This window comes from Drosophila gunungcola, unplaced genomic scaffold, assembly GCF_025200985.1.
Source record: "Drosophila gunungcola strain Sukarami unplaced genomic scaffold, Dgunungcola_SK_2 000098F, whole genome shotgun sequence".
NCBI classification, from domain to species: Eukaryota; Metazoa; Arthropoda; class Insecta; order Diptera; family Drosophilidae; genus Drosophila; species Drosophila gunungcola.
This window is the reverse complement of record NW_026453260.1, coordinates 157515-182812: the sequence shown is the minus strand read 5'-3', so window position 1 is coordinate 182812 and position 25298 is coordinate 157515. Positions and strand designations below refer to the sequence as shown.

At 40.6% G+C, this 25298-nt stretch overlaps 1 protein-coding gene across 1 annotated transcript in view; it reads right to left on the bottom strand.

Moving 5' to 3' along the window:
* Window positions 1-1255: 1255 nt before the first annotated feature.
* LOC128265176 (proton-associated sugar transporter A) overlaps window positions 1256-25298 on the bottom strand; it is a 165419-nt gene continuing 141376 nt past the window's right edge. Inside the window, exon 4 of the mRNA XM_053001030.1 lies at window positions 1256-1588. Coding sequence (XP_052856990.1) covers window positions 1358-1588 — 231 coding nt within the window. The 3' untranslated portion in view covers window positions 1256-1357. The remainder of the gene's footprint in view (window positions 1589-25298) is intronic.

Below are 25298 nucleotides of genomic sequence, written 5' to 3'. Positions count from 1 at the left end.
ATTCGAGGAAGTGGGTTGATATCTGAGCTGTAGGCTCTGAATGGGGGTACAATAGATCATACAGGTTGCGGTACACTAAACATCCCGATACTAATAATAATAATAATAATTAGTATAGTAGTAGTATGTAAGTCGGAACGAGCCGGATCTGACGACTATAGCATTTAGCTCCCATAGGAACAATCGGAAAAATAATTTAATAAAATTATAACTTTGCTGTTTTTAATTTTTTTTTTAGGTCTTCGACATATGGTAGTGGTTAAATATTTCAGAATTACGGTTTATATTTCATAAAAATCGGACGACTATAACATAAAGCTCCCATAGGTACAATTAAAATATGTAAAAAAAATAAATATAGAAAGTAGAAATTGTGAAAAATAAGGGATTCCAAATACATGATCAATGGTTCGAGCCGGAGACATTTTTTTTCTAGTGCGGGGATGTACGGTGATTCCAGTTGTTTGAGCTACACAATTAAAAAAACGTCAAACATTGGATTTTCGTATTCTTAGCTCTACCGTGGAACCCTTAGCTAATGGAGCATAAGTTTGTATTGTACTTTTACTCAGGGGCACCCAATTATGGAAACGTACAATTGGTTCGTGGAAATTTCAAAAGGTTTCATTTTGTGTTCCTGTGTATTTAACGATAATTCCCCATCCTTATCGCCCAAGTTCGAAAATGCCTTGATACCATTATGGATGTCGTTCTGAACATTACATATTTCCGTAAACTCGATCACATTCATGATCTTAAATTCATTTCGTTTTGATTTGCACACAATTAATAAGTAACAAAACCAGATCAGCTATTCATGCCATTCAAATGTCAGAGTTTCAATAGCTAAATGATAATTGCACCAACGGAATCAAGCAAATTTAAAAAGTCCATTAATGCGGCAAAGGAAAAAGGCTTTTACGAACTATAAGTTAAGTTTTTGAGGAGCTGTGTTAAAAATCCCCTAATATAGATATTGGTCTATGTTAGGTGTAATCTAATATCGATGTTATTGTGTCGTAATAAAAACAAAACTGGTCTCTTTCCTTCATTTTGATCTGAGTTTCTGAACAGTTAAGACGTTTCTTTCAACCAATTTCTGAGCAATTCAACGAAAACATAAAAAAATAAAATAACAGATCACTCAATAATGTGAAAATATATATTTTGGATTAGATGGGATCCCGAACATAAACAGGGACTTAACTTACACACACGAACACGTAGAATAATACAAAGTGAATTGCATCCGAAATTAAAGAGTTTGGGGTCACACAATAGTTTATTTAGTTTTAATTATAGAACGCCATGCATTGTTCAAAACACAATATTAAATTACATTTTATTTAAATTTAGCTTATAGATCCAAATACATAATCTTCGTAGCGGACAGAGCTCCACAAAAACTCAAGAAGCTGGCGGTACTTATAATAGCCGTAGTTGTTCCAGATATTTTAATTATTGTGCCCATACATAATGATAAAATAAACTGGGCTAAAAAAACCATGCTACTTATAATGGCAATATCAGTACCCAATCCACGTGATCCTGATCCAACTTTCGGAGATCCATTTTCATGTAATTCAAACTGCAAAGAGAAAATTCACTATTAAGAAAAAAATAACCAGACTTTAGAATTTTAATACTAAGACGAAGCAAACTTCGGCACTCCGAAGTTTATATGCAGCAATTGTAAAAAATTAAATATTTATTGGAAATTAATTAAAAATCATGAATATGAGCAAGTTTACGGATATCTTTAGTGCTCAGCAGGGCATCCATAATGCTATCGCTGCATTTGCCAACTTGGGCGACAAGAAAGGGAAGCTGATGGTGTTTTTTGACGGGTTTGCAATGGAGACCACCACAGTTTCTAAAATAGGCAAGGATCCCCATATATGTGGGAGTTAATTCGTGCTAGAGATCCAGCAGTAATGAATGCAGCTAAGACTAATCTGTTTATACAATATAATAAAATACTAAGTCTGATCGTTGATTAGGGCAGGAAGTAAGTTCTTGATTGTCAAAATCCGGTGCATTGAGTTACTGCAAGCAGAAGCACGTAATTTTTATACAAAATAGATTATATATTCGAAAGCAATCCGAAATTGCGCCAACCTTGCATATATAAAACAGCTGTTGTAGTGGTGGGACCAACAAAATATCGTTAAACATCGGTATTTTCCGGTATTTTTTCTAAAAACGTTCGTGGCGAATGGTTTTTTAAGATAAGATTAGTGCTTTCAAAATTGGTAAAGAGTCGGTAGTAGAAATGATATGATAGAGTTTGTTATAGTTATTACATAGTACTCTAAAAGGCTCATGCATATCATAGCTTGATTGACAATGGCTTAAGATAACAGAAATATAGTTCCTGGTGATTCTATTAGGCACAGAGAAATGTTGGCGACCCAGTAACTCGCGATTCTCCACTTCTCCGTGAATAAGTCTACGAATAAAAGTAATACCAATCATCTTTCTACGATTAGCTTAAGTCAGTAAACTAATTAGAAGAAGTCTAATAGGGTAAGAAGGTAAGATACGGTTTTCATTCCAATTAAGGCCTCGTAGAGCAAATACTAATAGTAAATAGTAATGTGTATACTTTATTGGGGACTCTAAACTGGTGAGCAATACTCCAGAATTGGACGCACTAATAAATAAACAAAGTTTTTGTAACATATGGATCATCAAATTCCTTAGACCACCTTTTTATAAATCCAAGAACTCCTCTGCCTTTATTCACCATGGATGTCGGGTCCAAAAGGACGACAAGGTCATTTTAGCCAACTCGCAACCACCTAACTTATACGTGGCATAATGTGGGTTGACCCGATAAAATGTCATTACTTTGCATTTAGTGCTTTTTAAGTCCCATAGATTTTCAGAGCACCATGTTTGAAACGCGTTAAGGTTCGTTTGTAAATCTGAACAGAGGGAAATATCGCTATGTTGCAAGCATAACTTGACGTCATCTGCATACACAAGGACACGCGAGTTTGTCAAAACTAGAGGCAGATCGTTAATAAATAGTGTAAAAAGAAGCGGGCCCAGGTGGGACGCCTGAAGTAATTTGGATTATTTAGAGACGGAGCTTTTAAAGAGGACTCGTTGTGTCCTACCACTTAGATAACACAAAATCCATTTTAGAAGATCATTTTAAAACCCTAATAAGTCTAACTTCCGTACAAAAGAGAGTGATTTACAGAATTGAATGCTTTATTAAAGACAGTGTAAACGACGTCAGTCTGAAGGTTTTTTCTGAAGCCATTTATAACGAAAGACATTGGTTCGAAGAGGTTTGTTGGAACTTGGATTATTTTAGAGACAGAGCTTTTATTCAGGACTCTTTACCTCCTACCACTGTGATAACACAAAACACAATGAAGCCATTTAATAGCTAATCGACCTACAGAGATGTTGCAAGTGGAGGGTAAAAATGTTTTCAAAAAGCTTGGGGAAGCGGAAACCGTTGATGTTTATTGGAGTTAGACGGATAGTGTAACGGAACGTACTTATGGAAGAAGGAGTTCAATACATTATAAAAGATATTAATGGCCTCAGCCATGTTAGTGCATGAAGTATGGACCTGTCAAAGTTAGATATACAAATATCTAAGCGACCAAAGTTTGTCTTACGAAAGCAGTAAATTCATTTAACAGTCTTTCCAAAATGTTCCTTTAACTCTGTTCCTGCATCAATAGTCAGCTCTAATGCTGGGTAATAGGGATCTTCAGGTTTAGTAAGTGGCAACGTGCCCAAAACACAAACGCCTTCTGAATTTGACACAAAACAAAAATTCAGTAAACGCCCAAAGAATTTTAAACGGTTTACTTGAGATAGTACAATGTCAAGTAAGCCGTCCGTAAAGTTATGCTGCGATAAAGGAAGTAAAATATTTTTTTTTATCCGGGGACCAAGTCACATTAGTTATGTTAAAATCACCTAAAATTATTAACTGATCTCTGTCGGATAGTTTATTACAAATGGACTGTTTTACGGAAAGGTGGTTCGCAGAAATTGGAAACTGAGATAATGGCGGTATATATGAGCAAGTAATATAAATAAAACTACCGGGGAACGATAGTTTTATACCCAGAATTTAGAAGTCATTCATTTCATTAAAAGTTAGTAATTCGGACGTGTAGCAAGCAGTCATACACACATGTAAGTTAACTGTGGCCAGCAAAACCAAAGTTGTTGACCACAGTTTACGTAAACATCGCGCCGGCCAAACTGCTGACACAGCGTCTGGCCGGATGCTCGTGCATAGCCGGCAAGCACTGCCCATTGGAGTGGCCGCTATGAAGTTCAATTATGTTAGCTTTAAGTTTCAGTTTTGATTTGAATCCAATAAAGAGCACATCGCTCATAAAACGAACTCCGGCAACCGCCGTTAAACAATTTATTATTTGAACACTGACTGAGTCTCTAGGCCAGTAGTGAACGGAGGGCAGTTACCCTTCCAGCGTAATCGTCATAACTCTTCAGTGGACGAAAGCTGACCGCCGGACGACCGTCCACCTACCTACAAGGGCTACGCAGAACCACCATCCTCATACCAACGTAAATCGACCAAACCGGCGATCAACAACGGGACTGCAGCGAGGTACTAACTGCAGTAAACTTATAAATAACTTACTGGCGCTCAACTAGTGGTAACAGATTACCCCACCGAAAAAAACTAAAGCTTGGAAATTAAAAGTGACGGCGGCGCGGGAAAAACGTAGCTGCAAAACAGCACAAAATTCACAAAATACACTTTTATGTCTTCAGTCAAAGTTATCTATATAATTCGGACCACTGTCTCAAGAAAAACAAGCATTTAATTCTGCCCATTTAATTCTTGTAACAACAAAAAAAAGAGGAAAATCAAATAAATAAATAAACGAGTGCGAAGTGAATTTTTGGAGAATTTCCGTATTTAGAATTTTATAATTTACAATTTGACAGGTGCAGATAAACTAAAAGGAAATACGACCCCCAAAGTCTTTCGACTTTGTCTTTGTTCATGCAGCACTTTTGCTTACGTGCACGGATTTCTGTGCAGTTAAATTCGACTACCCATGAGTGATCCGCTTCTCCAATATAGGAACAGAAAACAATACTCAAGCGACTCAGAGTCCGAGAGTATAGGGCAAGTACACGCCCCAACCCCAAGACGCAAGCCCCCCGTCCCTCCTACAAACGTCATGGATCCCGAGCAACTTAGGTCCGTTATACAGGCAGCTGTTAATAATGCCCTAACAGAACAGGCCGTTCAGAACCACATAAGAGAGCAGGGGTTAAGACAACAAATCGAGGAGTTGGCTGGCAGGGTGGCAGCAATAAATACTTCACCAGCAACGGCAGCAGAAATAAAAACATACACGGCTATTCAAATAGATGATAATATACAATGTAGCGAACCTTTAGATGCTGTAAAATGCTTGCCCGAATTTGCGGGTGCACAGGAAACATACGTCTCCTGGCGACAGGCGGCCACGGCCGCTTACCATATTTTTAGACGGTATGATGGTAGCTCGCGCCACTACCAGGCGGTTATCATCATTAGAAGTAAGATTAGGGGCCCTGCCGACGCCGTGCTGTCCTCATTCGGCACGGTACTAAATTTCGACGCGATAATAAGTCGTCTTGACTTCACGTTCAGTGACAAGCGACCAATGCATGTCATTGAACAAGAGCTAGGAACCCTAAGACAGGGTAGCATGACCCTTCTACAGTATTACGATGAGGTTGAGAAAAAACTCACCTTATTGACAAATAAAGTCAATATGTCGTATGACACGTCAATGGCAACAATTTTGTGCGCCAAATTCCGCGACGACGCTTTACGCGTGCTCATTTCAGGCCTCAAGCAAAACCTCACGGATGTGCTCTTCTCGGCAAAGCCGAAAGCCATGCCATCGGCCTTGGCCCGGGCACAAGAAGTGGAATCGAACCACGAAAAGTATATTTTCGCAACTACGTTTGCAAGAAGCCAGGAGGACAAAGATCGTCGGCAAAATCCAAAGCCACAAGATCGTCAACAAGACAAGCCCTTCCCGCAGCCTAATCAACAGTTTGGTGCCGGTAAAAACCCGCACTTTAGCAAACCACATAAGGCCTAAGTGCACTCTGCACCGCAAAATAATACTCCGGAGCCAATGGTTGTTGACGCATCCGTTTCTAGAATTGTACAACCGACCCAAGCACAGGCTTACCAAAACGGGAGGCCGGCTACGTCCGGCCGTTCAGACCCTATTAAAAGTCAAAGAGTTAATCATGTCGCTCAAAGCGGCGAACAGGTCGACAAAAATTATTCTAGCGCAGCCTCCAGTGCAGCGGCAAAAGTTGATGACGATGCCATTGAAGATTATGATTCGGATGCCATCAATTTTTTAGGGGAAAATCCCTGCTACCCGTCCTCAGACGAAGAGTAGCGGGGGCTTCCATGAAATTCCTCATAGATACGGGCGCGTCTAAAAATTTTATTAGACCTTACAAGGGGCTAAAAGGCGTCCGCCCGGTAGAAGCCCCTTTCAATATCATTCAATCCATGGCGCAACACAAATAACACAGAAATGCCTTGTCTCAATTTTTAATATAAAAGCAACATTCTTTATTCTATCGGACCTATCAACGTTCGATGGGATAATCGGCCTCGACCTGTTAACACAGGCTGGGGCATCGCTTTGCTTAAAATCTGGGAGTCTTAAATGGGGTACGGAAATCGAAGAAATTTCTTTCCATACCTGTGCTGATGTCAATTTTACTAACGTAGATTGCTCTGATGCACCCCCTGTGATTAAAGATATAAAAATGCTTAAAAGCAGAAAAAGGGCATTTGCAGACCCCAATGAGGCACTACCATATAACACTTCAGTAGTAGCCACAATAAGAACAATGGATGAAGAACCTATTTATACAAAACTGTATCCGTACCCCATGGTGGCGGCCGATTTTGTTAACAAGGAAATCCAAAATCTATTGGACAACGGCATAATCCAAAAATCAGTGTCTCCGTACAACAACCCAATATGGGTAGTGGACAAGAAGGGCACTGATGAAATGGGCAACAAAAACATGCGACTAGTAATTGACTTTCGCAAGCTAAATGAAAGAACGGTACCTGACAAGTACCCCATGCCAAATATCTCCATGATATTGGGAAACCTAGGCAAGGCCAAATATTTTACAACATTGGACCTTAAGTCAGGATACCACCAGATCATACTCGCAGAGCGTGATCGCGAAAAAACTTCCTTTTCGGTAAACGGAGAGAAATATGAATTTCGCAGACTCCCTTTTGGTCTGAAAAATGCTGCCAGCATTTTTCAAAGGACAATCGACGACATTTTGCGAGAGCAAATCGGCAAATTTTGTCACGTGTACGTGGATGATGTGATTATTTTTTCTGAAAATGAAGAATCACATGCCACACGCGTAGATTGGGTTCTAAAGAACCTCTACGAAGCAAACATGAGGGTGTCTGTAGAAAAATCACGCTTCTTTAAAAAGAGCGTAAGCTTTTTGGGATTCATAGTCACCAGCAATGGTACAACAACTGACCCAGAGAAGGTCAAAGCCATTAAAGACTTCCCGGAACCAAAATCCGTGATTGAAGTCAGAGCTTGGCTTGGCGAGCTACTACAGATGTTTCATAAAGGACTTTGCAGCAATAGCAAGACCCATTTCGGAAATCTTGAAAGGGGAAAACGGAACGGTTAGTAGACATAGGTCACGGAACATTTCGGTCCAGTTCTCTGAGGCGCAGCAACAAGCGTTTCAGAAGCTGCGAAATATCTTGCCATCTGAAGACGTCATGCTAAAATACCCCGACTTTAAAAAAGCATTTGATCTAACGACAGATGCATCGGCCTATGGCATTGGCGCGGTATTGTCCCAAGAGGGTCGTCCTATCACAATGATCTCAAGGACATTGAAAGACAGGGAAAGAAATTATGCTAAAAATGAAAGGGAATTGTTAGCTATTATTTGGGCATTAGCCAAATTACGGCACTATCTGTACGCAGTAAAAGACATAAATATCTTTACTGATCATCAGCCCTTGACCTTTGCGTTCTCGGAGTCAAATCCGAACGCCAAAATCAAGAGGTGGAAGGCGCGCATCGATGAGTCAGGTGCGCGTATTTTTTATAAGCCTGGCAAAGAGAACTTGGTCGCGGACGCGCTGTCCAGACAACAACTCAATACCATGGATGAGCAGGAAGCTGAATCATGCATAGCCACGATACACAGCGAACTCTCCCTGACCCACACCATTGGGTCAAACTGTAAGACATGCGCGAGAGCCAAATACGACAGACATCCAAAAAAACAGGAGCTGGGTGAGACACCAATCCCCTCTCATATAGGAGAAATATTGCACATAGACATATACTCCACCGACAGGAAATATTTTCTCACTTGCATCGACAAATTCTCGAAATTTGCTGTCGTGCAACACGTCCACTCAAGGACCATTGAGGATCTTAAACCAGCTTTACTTCAGCTGATGAATTATTTTCCAAAAGCTAGAGTAATCTATTGCGACAACGAACCGTCGTTGAAGTCGCAGACAATCTCAACCTTGCCCAATAATCATTTTGGCGTTAGCATTGCAAATGCACCGCCTCTACATTGTGTTTCAAACGGGCAGGTAGAGCGGTTCCATAGTACCCTATCGGAACTCAGTCGATGTTTAAAAATCGACACCGGAATAACCGACACCGCGGAAATAATTCTATTAGCCACTACCAGGTACAACAAATCAATCCACACGGTCATCGACAAAAGACCAGCTGATGTTGTGCAGGCGAACTCGGATGGCTTACAAACAGAAGTCCGGGAAAAGATAAAAAACGCACAGGACGCGCTAAGAAACAGGGAGAACGTGACTCGGCAGAATAGGGTCTTCGAAGTTGGAGAAAAAGTTTTCGTAAAGTCCAACAAAAGGCTAGGAAATAAATTCACACCCTTGTGTGAGGAAAGAGCTGTAGAAGCGGACCTGGGGACCACGGTCCTAAATAACACAATCAGATAATGTCCTTCTTTAACCATTTTTATTACACTTTTAACCACTTGGCGCAAATTCGTACTAGCCATAAGTTCATTGCCACCGGCATGTCTTTTAGTTTAAGTTTATTTTATTGGTGGTGGGATACCTCTCGATGAACAAAAAATAGCTAAAGTTCAATTCCGCAGGTTCGGACTCATACCTTATTTTTTCCTATCCTTGGCGTCGGCTCACATAACTGATTATTCCCAGGCCAAGTATATCCCCATCGTTGACGGCCAAATACTAGTGTGGGAAGAGTTCGCGTTTGTCACTCACACAGCGAACCTCTCGGAGTATGCGCGCGTGGTGGAAGAAACAGACAACATGATAAACATGTTTCTACTATCCCACATGCAAAAGCTTCTAAGCATAGATACCGCCCACCTCCAGGACTTGTTGGAGTCGTTGGGCGTTCATCATCGAGTAGCTAGGAGTCTAGATTTCTTAGGGTCAGCGCTAAAGGTAGTAGCAGGGACACCAGACGCAGGTGATTTAGAGAAAATCAGATTCACCGAAATGAAGCTAGTTGAGTCAAGCAATAGGCAAATTCAAATAAACAATAAAATTCAAAATCAAATTAATCAGCTAACATCGACCGTTAATCAAATTCTGAGATCCGCCAAAAATTCACAAGTAGACACTGGACACCTATATGAGACACTACTTGCTAGAAACAGAATGTTGATGATGGAATTACAAAATTTAATGCTTGCAATCACCCTTGCCAAAATTAATATTGTTAGTCCGAACATTTTAGACCATGAAGACTTAAAATCAGTTTGGCTTGAGGAACCCACCAACACTCCCATAGGGGATCTTTTGTCTGTTTCGTCCGTGAAGGTTCTGCAGTCCGTTAACGTTTTACATTTTATCATAAAATTTCTCAAAGTAAAATTAGCATGCAAGAAGATAACTATTTTTCCAGTCGCTCACAGTGAGACAATGCTGCAGATAACAGAAAACATTATAGCGGAATGCGGCGGAGAAATTTACGCCATTAAAAACTGCTCCGTGTCACCGGGAGCCACATTCTGCCGTTTGGCAGAGAGTTCATGCGCCAAAGAACTGCATGCTGGTGGGATGGCGTATTGCCGAACACAACAGAGCGACCTGCACCCAATCACATACGTGGACGAAGGGATCGTAAACATCAACGACAGGTCTGCCAATGTTCGAGTGGACAATGGGACAGAAGTTTGGATACATGGCACTCACCTTATCACCTTCGATAAACAAGCCATAATAAATGAAACCCTCTTCATCAATCACGCTAACGCCCAGAAGCGAACTCCAGGGGCAGCCAGCTCCCCCCTGTTGAACATCACTGCCAACCAAGATGTTCTCAGCCTCCCGTACCTTCACCGATTGAGTGAACAAAACTTGGAGTTTATCAAGGAGTTCCGAGACGAAATTGACGACAATCAAATGTATCTCGCAGCAATTATTGTAGGAACAATATGCTGTGCACTCATCTGCATTGGTCTTACTTATAGCGACTTAGTAAGGCAAAAAGATCTGCCATCCAAATAAAAGAAGTGATTGCAGATTTAGGATCGACCGAGGGCGGCCTTAACTTAAAAGGGGGAGTAGTTAACTGTGGCCAGCAAAACCAAAGTTGTTGACCACAGTTTACGTAAACATCGCGCCGGCCAAACTGCTGACACAGCGTCTGGCCGGATGCTCGTGCATAGCCGGCAAGCACTGCCCATTGGAGTGGCCGCTATGAAGTTCAATTATGTTAGCTTTCAGTTTCAGTTTTGATTTGAATCCAATAAAGAGCACATCGCTCATAAAACGAACTCCGGCAACCGCCGTTAAACAATTTATTATTTGAACACTGACTGAGTCTCTAGCGTAATCGTCATAACTCTTCAGTGGACGAAAGCTGACCGCCGGACGACCGTCCACCTACCTACAAGGGCTACGCAGAACCACCATCCTCATACCAACGTAAATCGACCAAACCGGCGATCAACAACGGGACTGCAGCGAGGTACTAACTGCAGTAAACTTATAAATAACTTACTGGCGCTCAACTAGTGGTAACAGATTACCCCACCGAAAAAAACTAAAGCTTGGAAATTAAAAGTGACGGCGGCGCGGGAAAAACGTAGCTGCAAAACAGCACAAAATTCACAAAATACACTTTTATGTCTTCAGTCAAAGTTATCTATATAATTCGGACCACTGTCTCAAGAAAAACAAGCATTTAATTCTGCCCATTTAATTCTTGTAACAACAAAAAAAAGAGGAAAATCAAATAAATAAATAAACGAGTGCGAAGTGAATTTTTGGAGAATTTCCGTATTTAGAATTTTATAATTTACAATTTGACAGGAGCAGATAAACTAAAAGGAAATACGACCCCCAAAGTCTTTCGACTTTGTCTTTGTTCATGCAGCACTTTTGCTTACGTGCACGGATTTCTGTGCAGTTAAATTCGACTACCCATGAGTGATCCGCTTCTCCAATATAGGAACAGAAAACAATACTCAAGCGACTCAGAGTCCGAGAGTATAGAGCAAGTACACGCCCCAACCCCAAGACGCAAGCCCCCCGTCCCTTCTACAAACGTCATGGATCCCGAGCAACTTAGGTCCGTTATACAGGCAGCTGTTAATAATGCCCTAACAGAACAGGCCGTTCAGAACCACATAAGAGAGCAGGGGTTAAGACAACAAATCGAGGAGTTGGCTGGCAGGGTGGCAGCAATAAATACTTCACCAGCAACGGCAGCAGAAATAAAACATACACGGCTATTCAAATAGATGATAATATACAATGTAGCGAACCTTTAGATGCTGTAAAATGCTTGCCCGAATTTGCGGGTGCACAGGAAACATACGTCTCCTGGCGACAGGCGGCCACGGCCGCTTACCATATTTTTAGACGGTATGATGGTAGCTCGCGCCACTACCAGGCGGTTATCATCATTAGAAGTAAGATTAGGGGCCCTGCCGACGCCGTGCTGTCCTCATTCGGCACGGTACTAAATTTCGACGCGATAATAAGTCGTCTTGACTTCACGTTCAGTGACAAGCGACCAATGCATGTCATTGAACAAGAGCTAGGAACCCTAAGACAGGGTAGCATGACCCTTCTACAGTATTACGATGAGGTTGAGAAAAAACTCACCTTATTGACAAATAAAGTCAATATGTCGTATGACACGTCAATGGCAACAATTTTGTGCGCCAAATTCCGCGACGACGCTTTACGCGTGCTCATTTCAGGCCTCAAGCAAAACCTCACGGATGTGCTCTTCTCGGCAAAGCCGAAAGCCATGCCATCGGCCTTGGCCCGGGCACAAGAAGTGGAATCGAACCACGAAAAGTATATTTTCGCAACTACGTTTGCAAGAAGCCAGGAGGACAAAGATCGTCGGCAAAATCCAAAGCCACAAGATCGTCAACAAGACAAGCCCTTCCCGCAGCCTAATCAACAGTTTGGTGCCGGTAAAAACCCGCACTTTAGCAAACCACATAAGGCCTAAGTGCACTCTGCACCGCAAAATAATACTCCGGAGCCAATGGTTGTTGACGCATCCGTTTCTAGAATTGTACAACCGACCCAAGCACAGGCTTACCAAAACGGGAGGCCGGCTACGTCCGGCCGTTCAGACCCTATTAAAAGTCAAAGAGTTAATCATGTCGCTCAAAGCGGCGAACAGGTCGACAAAAATTATTCTAGCGCAGCCTCCAGTGCAGCGGCAAAAGTTGATGACGATGCCATTGAAGATTATGATTCGGATGCCATCAATTTTTTAGGGGAAAATCCCTGCTACCCGTCCTCAGACGAAGAGTAGCGGGGGCTTCCATGAAATTCCTCATAGATACGGGCGCGTCTAAAAATTTTATTAGACCTTACAAGGGGCTAAAAGGCGTCCGCCCGGTAGAAGCCCCTTTCAATATCATTCAATCCATGGCGCAACACAAATAACACAGAAATGCCTTGTCTCAATTTTTAATATAAAAGCAACATTCTTTATTCTATCGGACCTATCAACGTTCGATGGGATAATCGGCCTCGACCTGTTAACACAGGCTGGGGCATCGCTTTGCTTAAAATCTGGGAGTCTTAAATGGGGTACGGAAATCGAAGAAATTTCTTTCCATACCTGTGCTGATGTCAATTTTACTAACGTAGATTGCTCTGATGCACCCCCTGTGATTAAAGATATAAAAATGCTTAAAAGCAGAAAAAGGGCATTTGCAGACCCCAATGAGGCACTACCATATAACACTTCAGTAGTAGCCACAATAAGAACAATGGATGAAGAACCTATTTATACAAAACTGTATCCGTACCCCATGGTGGCGGCCGATTTTGTTAACAAGGAAATCCAAAATCTATTGGACAACGGCATAATCCAAAAATCAGTGTCTCCGTACAACAACCCAATATGGGTAGTGGACAAGAAGGGCACTGATGAAATGGGCAACAAAAACATGCGACTAGTAATTGACTTTCGCAAGCTAAATGAAAGAACGGTACCTGACAAGTACCCCATGCCAAATATCTCCATGATATTGGGAAACCTAGGCAAGGCCAAATATTTTACAACATTGGACCTTAAGTCAGGATACCACCAGATCATACTCGCAGAGCGTGATCGCGAAAAAACTTCCTTTTCGGTAAACGGAGAGAAATATGAATTTCGCAGACTCCCTTTTGGTCTGAAAAATGCTGCCAGCATTTTTCAAAGGACAATCGACGACATTTTGCGAGAGCAAATCGGCAAATTTTGTCACGTGTACGTGGATGATGTGATTATTTTTTCTGAAAATGAAGAATCACATGCCACACGCGTAGATTGGGTTCTAAAGAACCTCTACGAAGCAAACATGAGGGTGTCTGTAGAAAAATCACGCTTCTTTAAAAAGAGCGTAAGCTTTTTGGGATTCATAGTCACCAGCAATGGTACAACAACTGACCCAGAGAAGGTCAAAGCCATTAAAGACTTCCCGGAACCAAAATCCGTGATTGAAGTCAGAGCTTGGCTTGGCGAGCTACTACAGATGTTTCATAAAGGACTTTGCAGCAATAGCAAGACCCATTTCGGAAATCTTGAAAGGGGAAAACGGAACGGTTAGTAGACATAGGTCACGGAACATTTCGGTCCAGTTCTCTGAGGCGCAGCAACAAGCGTTTCAGAAGCTGCGAAATATCTTGCCATCTGAAGACGTCATGCTAAAATACCCCGACTTTAAAAAAGCATTTGATCTAACGACAGATGCATCGGCCTATGGCATTGGCGCGGTATTGTCCCAAGAGGGTCGTCCTATCACAATGATCTCAAGGACATTGAAAGACAGGGAAAGAAATTATGCTAAAAATGAAAGGGAATTGTTAGCTATTATTTGGGCATTAGCCAAATTACGGCACTATCTGTACGCAGTAAAAGACATAAATATCTTTACTGATCATCAGCCCTTGACCTTTGCGTTCTCGGAGTCAAATCCGAACGCCAAAATCAAGAGGTGGAAGGCGCGCATCGATGAGTCAGGTGCGCGTATTTTTTATAAGCCTGGCAAAGAGAACTTGGTCGCGGACGCGCTGTCCAGACAACAACTCAATACCATGGATGAGCAGGAAGCTGAATCATGCATAGCCACGATACACAGCGAACTCTCCCTGACCCACACCATTGGGTCAAACTGTAAGACATGCGCGAGAGCCAAATACGACAGACATCCAAAAAAACAGGAGCTGGGTGAGACACCAATCCCCTCTCATATAGGAGAAATATTGCACATAGACATATACTCCACCGACAGGAAATATTTTCTCACTTGCATCGACAAATTCTCGAAATTTGCTGTCGTGCAACACGTCCACTCAAGGACCATTGAGGATCTTAAACCAGCTTTACTTCAGCTGATGAATTATTTTCCAAAAGCTAGAGTAATCTATTGCGACAACGAACCGTCGTTGAAGTCGCAGACAATCTCAACCTTGCCCAATAATCATTTTGGCGTTAGCATTGCAAATGCACCGCCTCTACATAGTGTTTCAAACGGGCAGGTAGAGCGGTTCCATAGTACCCTATCGGAACTCAGTCGATGTTTAAAAATCGACACCGGAATAACCGACACCGCGGAAATAATTCTATTAGCCACTACCAGGTACAACAAATCAATCCACACGGTCATCGACAAAAGACCAGCTGATGTTGTGCAGGCGAACTCGGATGGCTTACAAACAGAAGTCCGGGAAAAGATAAAAAACGCACAGGACGCGCTAAGAAACAGGGAGAACGTGACTCGGCAGAATAGGGTCTTCGAAGTTGGAGAAAAAGTTTTCGTAAAGTCCAACAAAAGGCTAGGAAATAAATTCACACCCTTGTGTGAGGAAAGAGCTGTAGAAGCGGACCTGGGGACCACGGTCCTAAATAACACAATCAGATAATGTCCTTCTTTAACCATTTTTATTACACTTTTAACCACTTGGCGCAAATTCGTACTAGCCATAAGTTCATTGCCACCGGCATGCCTTTTAGTTTAAGTTTATTTTATTGGTTGTGGGATACCTCTCGATGAACAAAAAATAGCTAAAGTTCAATTCCGCAGGTTCGGACTCATACCTTATTTTTTCCTATCCTTGGCGTCGGCTCACATAACTGATTATTCCCAGGCCAAGTATATCCCCATCGTTGACGGCCAAATACTAGTGTGGGAAGAGTTCGCGTTTGTCACTCACACAGCGAACCTCTCGGAGTATGCGCGCGTGGTGGAAGAAACAGACAACATGATAAACATGTTTCTACTATCCCACATGCAAAAGCTTCTAAGCATAGATACCGCCCACCTCCAGGACTTGTTGGAGTCGTTGGGCGTTCATCATCGAGTAGCTAGGAGTCTAGATTTCTTAGGGTCAGCGCTAAAGGTAGTAGCAGGGACACCAGACGCAGGTGATTTAGAGAAAATCAGATTCACCGAAATGAAGCTAGTTGAGTCAAGCAATAGGCAAATTCAAATAAACAATAAAATTCAAAATCAAATTAATCAGCTAAAATCGACCGTTAATCAAATTCTGAGATCCGCCAAAAATTCACAAGTAGACACTGGACACCTATATGAGACACTACTTGCTAGAAACAGAATGTTGATGATGGAATTACAAAATTTAATGCTTGCAATCACCCTTGCCAAAATTAATATTGTTAGTCCGAACATTTTAGACCATGAAGACTTAAAATCAGTTTGGCTTGAGGAACCCACCAACACTCCCATAGGGGATCTTTTGTCTGTTTCGTCCGTGAAGGTTCTGCAGTCCGTTAACGTTTTACATTTTATCATAAAATTTCTCAAAGTAAAATTAGCATGCAAGAAGATAACTATTTTTCCAGTCGCTCACAGTGAGACAATGCTGCAGATAACAGAAAACATTATAGCGGAATGCGGCGGAGAAATTTACGCCATTAAAAACTGCTCCGTGTCACCGGGAGCCACATTCTGCCGTTTGGCAGAGAGTTCATGCGCCAAAGAACTGCATGCTGGTGGGATGGCGTATTGCCGAACACAACAGAGCGACCTGCACCCAATCACATACGTGGACGAAGGGATCGTAAACATCAACGACAGGTCTGCCAATGTTCGAGTGGACAATGGGACAGAAGTTTGGATACATGGCACTCACCTTATCACCTTCGATAAACAAGCCATAATAAATGAAACCCTCTTCATCAATCACGCTAACGCCCAGAAGCGAACTCCAGGGGCAGCCAGCTCCCCCCTGTTGAACATCACTGCCAACCAAGATGTTCTCAGCCTCCCGTACCTTCACCGATTGAGTGAACAAAACTTGGAGTTTATCAAGGAGTTCCGAGACGAAATTGACGACAATCAAATGTATCTCGCAGCAATTATTGTAGGAACAATATGCTGTGCACTCATCTGCATTGGTCTTACTTATTAGCGACTTAGTAAGGCAAAAAGATCTGCCATCCAAATAAAAGAAGTGATTGCAGATTTAGGATCGACCGAGGGCGGCCTTAACTTAAAAGGGGGAGTAGTTAACTGTGGCCAGCAAAACCAAAGTTGTTGACCACAGTTTACGTAAACATCGCGCCGGCCAAACTGCTGACACAGCGTCTGGCCGGATGCTCGTGCATAGCCGGCAAGCACTGCCCATTGGAGTGGCCGCTATGAAGTTCAATTATGTTAGCTTTAAGTTTCAGTTTTGATTTGAATCCAATAAAGAGCACATCGCTCATAAAACGAACTCCGGCAACCGCCGTTAAACAATTTATTATTTGAACACTGACTGAGTCTCTAGGCCAGTAGTGAACGGAGGGCAGTTACCCTTCCAGCGTAATCGTCATAACTCTTCAGTGGACGAAAGCTGACCGCCGGACGACCGTCCACCTACCTACAAGGGCTACGCAGAACCACCATCCTCATACCAACGTAAATCGACCAAACCGGCGATCAACAACGGGACTGCAGCGAGGTACTAACTGCAGTAAACTTATAAATAACTTACTTGTACATACACACCTTCACTTAAATATTATAGATTTTATTATACATACATACTCTTAACTAAGTTCCACAAATATTATATCATCTATATGTCTCTTTTAGTCTTGTTCGAAATACATTGTCAACCGAAACACTGTGCCTCTCTCGGTCTCGCACGTACGATCGGTTTAAGTTTCACTCTTGTGAAATAGGATAAGCATGCACAACTTGGAAAAGAACAAACGTTTGCTGCTACCACTGAATCTGCAACACGTTATTGTGCCACCGACAATTTCAGAAGTGAGATTATTGCAAAATTTTTTTTTGTGTTATACTCATCCCACGAGAAAAACTAATCCTAAATTCAGTGAATAAAAATGAAAACCATCGGTGTAGACGATTACAGTGCAGCAGAACTTCGAAGATGGTTGGAAAACCTAGGAATGCAGAAAAGCGGCAACAAGGCAGCGCTCGCATCGCGTCTAAATGGGGTACCTCACGAAGCTCGTGGAGTTTGCACATCATTGGATCCCAATTACATTTCCGAGGCAGAAGCTGGATCCGAAGAAAGGCCCAATTGTTCAGAAGACCGAAGCAATGAGAACAATGAAGCCGGGGCTAAGTCGCTTACTTGCCATAATAACAACAACAACGTCCCAGAAGTTTCGTTGGAATCCAGTTGCAATTACTCCAATTGGAAAAGGAGTTCCTGAAACTGAAAGTTTATCGGCGTCAGTCGTTACACCGCATCTTTAATAAACGATATGCCACAAGGTCAGAACAACGTGTCCACATCAAATAACAACAATGTTGTCCCTTTGGATTTGAAAAATGTCGTCGCCGAGAATTCCAAATCTGGCATATCATCTTCTAATAACAATTATTTGCTGACCATGGTGACAGAAATGCTCTCCGTTTTTGACGGTGCCGCCAACAACAAAGTGCCAGTTAATACATGGATTGCTCATCTTAATGCCATTATTAAGATGTACAAACTCAGCGAAGATCTTAATCGTATGCTAGTGATGTCAAAGTTAATAGACCGCGCTCAAGTTTTGTTACACTCCATTGAAAATATTTTGACCCTGCCAGCTCAGGAATTGCTGACTCAAATTGCGGAGGTTTTTCAGCCCAAGGAAAGCAAGATTATGTCCCGACGCAAGTTTCAGGAGCGCAAGTGGCAACCATCTGAAGACTTTGCCACCTATTTCAACGGAAAAACACGTTGAGCTTCGCACATTCAGAAAAACGACGAGGTGCTGATTAATAATAGTATCGAAGGAATACCGGTTTCACTTCTGCGTCAACAAGCGCACATGCACTTCTTCAACCCGTCTGCACAACTTTTGCAGCCATTGGCGAAAGTTTCCTTACCCAAAATACCGTTTACACCTGAACGCCCCAAAGTGGCTGCCTGGAATGCACCTGGTTTGAGCTCCACTATTAGATGTTTCAACTGCAATTCTGTTGGACATTTCGCAGCCGTATTCCGCAAACCCAAACGCGAGTTCGGATCGTGCTACGGATGTGAAAGTTTGGAGCAGCTAGTGGCTCAGTGCACCGAGAAGAAAACATACCCAGCAACGAACACGTAAGAACGTTTAAAGTTTGCTTTTACCCTAATTGATTCTGGGAGCCCAATTAGTTTTATAAAGACATCCTGCGTTGAAAGCAAAATGAAAAGTACATCTATTAGTATAAGTGTAAATAATCCTAAAAATCACTTTGACTTAAACAAAAGCCCTTTAGAAAATTACCATGCTTTGTTGTTATGAATAAATAAAAGTTTAATTTTGAATTACTGGTTGTGGCGAACCAATCAATGGCATATTGCGCTGTTCTAGAAAGAGATTTAATGAACATATGTAACTTTAAGATCGTTTTGAATAATGATTGCTCAAATGATAGAAATATATAAAAATGTTAAGCAATGATAGAAATATTGAAATTTATTGCTCAAATGATACAAATATTGAAAATTATGACTCAAATGATAGAAATATTAAAAATTATTGATAATGATAAAAATATTGAAAATGATTGCTCAAATGATAGAAATGTTGAAAATTATTGCTCAAATGATAGGATTACTGACAATTATTACTCAAATTAAAAACGTTCACTCGTTTGATAAAAATGTTAAGAACAGTTGTGTCACTACTAGAATGGATCGGTCTGATGGTAGAATTCAAAATGTAGATAACACTAAAAAGTTTACGAGTAAAGTTAATATCGAATTGGAGAGCAATAAGCAATATAATGAAATCGAACGCATCTTGAGTAGTTCAAATGTTACGGCAGAGTCAAGTCCAAATTTATGCGAGCAATTCGATTCTGAAATACTATCAATTGAATACCCCATTCCGAACGAGTGCAACCAGTTAAATATTAGTGATAAGTACGAGTTTAGTTTAAAAAACAGTTTCTCAAACATTTTTGATAAATATTATATAAAAGCGAAACGGCCAGAGATCCCTGGAGTTAAATGGGAAATGAAACTAAATTTTGACAAGACAAAACCGCTTAATTACCCTCCGAGGCGATTGTCATACGCAGAAATAGTCAAGTGCAGGATTTGTTAGATGATTATATTAGAAACGGTATCATACGGGCAAGCGGGTTAGAATATGCTTCACCAATAGTACTAGTTAAGAAAAAGTCTGGAGAGTTAAAAATGTGCGTAGGCTATCGAACTCTTAACAAAACAAGAAAGAAAGCAAACTTCGGCAGGCCGAAGTTCATATACCCTTGCAGCTATTGCAAGAATTAAAAACATTAAAAATTATGATTTACTTGCGTATATGTTGAAAAACAGCTATGATGATTTGCAGCTCAATTTTATATAGATATTTTATATATTTTTATTATTTTTATTATTATAGTCGTCCGATTTCGATGAAATTTAAACCGTAATTCTGAAATAATTAACCATATGTCGAACTATATGTCGAAGAACTAAGAAAAATATTAAAAAACAGCTAAGTTATTTTTTTTTTTCATTTTTTTCCGATTGTTTCTATGGGAGCTATATGATAAAGTCGTCCGATTTTGATGAAATTTAAACCGTTATTGTGAAATAATTAATCATTACTATATGTCAAAAAACTAAAAAAAAAGAAAAACACCAAAGTTATATTTTTTTTTATTTAATTTTCCGATTGTTTCTATATGCTATAGTCGTCCGATCCGGCTCGTTCCGACTTATATACTACCTGCAATAGAAAGACAACTTTTGGGAAAGTTTCATGCAGATATCTTTAAAACTGAGAGACTAGTTTGCATAGAAACTGACGGACAGACGGACATGGCTAGATCGACTCTCCTAGCGATGCTGATCAAGAATATATATACTTTATAGGGTCGGAAATGACTACTTCACTACGTTGCAAACTTCTGACTGAAATTATAATACCCTCTGCAAGGGTATAAATATGTTAAAAGATAATTACCCCACCCCCTTAATAGACGACATAATTAATAAAAAAATCCTTTTTACCAAATTAGATCTCAAAAACGGGTTTTTCCACGTACATATGCATGAAGATTCAGTTAAATTTGCCGTCTTTACAACGCTAATGGGCGAATATGAATGGCTCAGAAAAAGAAAAACTTGTACATACAATTTTGGCTGATTTGGTTTGAGAAGTCAAGGTTCTTATTTACATCGACGACATTTTGATATTTGAGACGATTTTTCAACAAAAGCAAAGATTTTGTATGATCTCGTAAGAAAGGATAGGAAATTTGGTTTTGGTGGGACAGAGCTAGAAGGCTACGACATGTTAATCCGAGAGACCCGATTGATGCACTGAGTAGAAACACACACATACTCACGATAGATTCTAACTCATTTAAAGAAAACTTAGTTATTTGTCAGAGAAAATATAAGGAAATCAAAAGCATTGTTGAAAAGTTGCAACGAGAAGAACTCGAGATGGAATAGTTTACAGGAAAAAAGGTTAGGACTCTTATTTTATGTAGACATGTTTTGTTTAGTTATCATGATCAGTTAGGACACGTTGGTATAAAATGGTAAAAGTGATTTAAAAAAGCTACTGGTTCCCAAAAGTTAGAGAAAAATGCAAGCTAAACTTTAATAAATGCCTTAAATATATTGCTTATCCAAAATAGTCTGGAAAAAATTATGGATGTCTTCACCACATCCCCAAAGAAACTACTCCCTTTGACGTAATACACATTGACCAAGTATGCATTACTTGGAAAAGAATAAACTCAATTTTGTTGCGACCACTGAATCTACAACACGTTATTGTTGCACCATACTCAGTCTACGAGAAAATCTAATCTTAAATTCAGTAAATAAAAATGGAAACCATCGGTGCAGCAGAGCTTCGAAGATAGTTGGAAAACCTAGGAATGCAGAAAAGCGGCAAAAAGGCGGCGCTCGCATCGCGTCTAAATGGGGTACCTCACGAAGCTCGTGGAGTTTGCCCAGCGTTGGATCCCAATTACATTTCCAAGGACCGAGGCAACGAGAACAATGAAGCCGGGGCTACGTCTCTTACTTGCCAAAATGACGGCGTCAGCCCAAACAAAGTGACAACAACAACGTTCCAGAAGTTTCGTTGGAATCCATGAAGCGTCATTTGCAATTACTCCAATTGGAAAAGGAGTTCCTGAAACTGAAAGTTTATCGGCGTCAGCCGTTTCACAGTGTGACCGCACAATGTTCACAAACCTACACTTTAGTACTAAGGATCCTATTACTACTTCAAGTTAAGTTCCACAATTATTATACCCTATATATGTCTCTTGCGCTCTTGTGCGAAACACATTGTCAACTAAACACTATGTCTGTCTCGGTCTCGCACGTACGCTCGGTTTAAGTTCAACTCTTGTGAAATGGACTATGCATGCAATCACTTTTGCTGCGACCACTGAATCAACAAGACGTTATTGTTCAACCTATAGACGTGAGTTTTGGGTCAACAGCAATTCAGACTCCCCCTCCTCGTCTGAAAGGATGATCATTATTACTGCGGAGCTGAGAATAAAGTTTCTGTAGACACAATAACATGGGATAGAAATAAAAAACTATCAGAGTACAATTAAGTCAGCTTACTTAATAATCCTCTTGTATTTTGATAGGACAGAATTTATGAGGAGGCTAGTTTTTTTAAATAAAAGAGGAAGTAGAAGGCGCTGGGGATGGCTCTTTAACGGTTATTATTTTTTTCTTAGCTTCGTACTTTTTCACAAATATGCCATCGGGCCAGAAACTGGCCGAACACAGGGTTGCTAAATGCGTCCGAGGAGTACCAATCATAAATGACGATACATTTCTAGCATAAGAAAATTTGAATTGTTTGACCTTTAGATCATTCACTTTGACTTTGACAAGTAATGAATGGTCAGGGGCACGCAACAACATGAGGTGTTGGGGCCACAATTTGTATTTTTTCGGACAAAGCGGAGTTCCCAGGCGGTACCACATCGCGACCCGCATATTCGGTTGGGCGAATCTCGCTCGGATAGCAAAGGGCCAGAGAGCTGCGATTCGCCAGTAGGAGATCCGTATTTTTGTTGCAGTTACGGATCACTTCCGCAACACAGCTTTTTGTGAACCGCCTAATTTCTGAAAATTGGTTGCATTCCAGCCGAAATAACTTTCTTGCAATTTTCTATCGAACAGACGGTTATTCGGATTACTGTGCAAATAAAGCGGACAAAAATCGAAAGCTCAAGAATTTTGAGAGAGAGGGGTGGGAAAGTGTAAGAGCGGGAGCGTAACACGGATTAACTTCGATTTTACGCACCACGAAACGAATTAGTTTGAGATAACGGGGGAAAGCGGGTGCGTAACACCGATTAACTCCGATATTAGCACGAATAAGTGAGAGACAGAGAGAGAGAGAGTAATAGGTCAAGAGCGTAACAACGTTTAGATTTTGCCGTTCTAATCAACTTCTCAACGGTGTTCAACTCCTAAGAGAGAATAACAGAGAGAAAGACAACAGTATCACCCTTAGAGCGCTTGCCGTTCCAACAGCGTTCAACGACTGAGAGCAAGAGAAAAGAAAACCTAAAAGGGTTGTAACAGAATTACAACAACAAACCAAGCACCAAGTTAAATCACCAAAATGATATAATTTAATTAAGACAAATTAATTACAATACACTCGCGAAGCGAACGGAATGTTGTTAATAACACTTAAAGGCGTTCTGGTATTTAAAAGTTACGATTTAATCCCGGTGGTTTACGACAAAGAGGAAAACTTAGAAGCGCAAAACAAAAAAAAACAAAAAAACGACCTTCACTGAAAAGAGCTTTAAGAACATTGGAGCTATGATGATTTTCAACTCAATTATTTAACCGTTCTTACGGCAGCTATGGTATGGAAGGGTTTTAAAGGCGTTTTTTTTGAGTCGACATCTTTTTATTTTTTTTAATTACATACTAATACAAATTTTCAGAGAAAAATACTGAAAAACAAACCGGTCATCGGGAATCTTCGAAGGCGTCTTGAAAAACTTTGCGGTGAACATTACAACTCATGCCTGGATTATCAGAAAAAAATGGTATACGCGTTTTAAAGCTTTTGAATTTTTCGAGGTAATCACGAAAAGTTTTTTTTTTTCTATTCTTATAAGCACTTTGCAGTGAACAAAGCGATTTTAGCTTAGAATCGCGGTTAATTTGTTATTTAACAAGAAAGGAAGCAAACTTCGGCAAGCCGAAACTCACATACCCTTGCAGCTGTTTCAAAAATTAAATATTCTTGAAAACATGAAAATTATGATTTACTTGCGTATATGCTTAGAACATTGCAGCTATAATGATTTGCAGCTCAATTATTCGAAAGTTACTATGACAGCTATATGATATCGTTTTCTGCTTTTAAAAAATTTAAAAGCGTAATTCTGAACTGTCAAATTATTATTAAGTAAAATATAATAAAAAAAAAATACAAAATAGAAAAGTTGCATGTAAAAAAAAAAATTTTTTATATTTTTATTGTTCCCGTGAAAGTGTTACGTCGGTGTATTGGCGCCCAACGGAGGATTCTTCGCATCCTTAGAACTAGGAACTTTTTAATATCTGAAGATCAAAAATAGTTTGTGTCGACACCTTAAAGTCCTCTTCGCAGGTTTATTTAATTTAATTTTTTTTGTACATATAAAGTCCCCAACTTCAGCGAAGTCAGAATCGAGAAGGCTGCTTAATTGAATCTTTGTCTCAGAATAGCCGTGTGACTTTATGACTCTTTTCAATATCTTGTAAAATCATTTGTCTGTTTTATTATTTAATGCGTTTTAATTGAAAATTTAATAGTTTTTATATAATATTACCAAATCACGGGCAAGACCGACTTAGCATTTTTAGGTAACAAACTTTATTTTTGTTGTGTTTTCTCTGGCCGACGCTATCAGCTTAAATCAGGCAAGGACTAGGTCCAAGAGGGGGGAGGGGGCGAACAGACTAGATCCGTACAAGCCGACGCTATCCATTTGAACCAGGCAAGAACCAGGTCGCTAGAGAGGTTCGAATCTGTGCGGATTCCACCAATACAAGGGCGGGACGACTGAATCTATCTCTCTGGCCGACGCTATCCGTTTGTACTAGGCATGAACCAGGTTGCTCGAGAGGTTCAAGTCCAGAGTGAGAGCACTAACCATACAACATATAGACTGGTCATTTCATACAACGATTTTGGACACAAAAAACGGCAAGCGGGAGGCCCCCCGTGCTCACAGCAGCAGGCCCCTGCACTTCGTGTGCGTTCGGTTTTTTTTGGTCTCTCATTCTTATTCTCATTTTTATCTGTAACAATTGT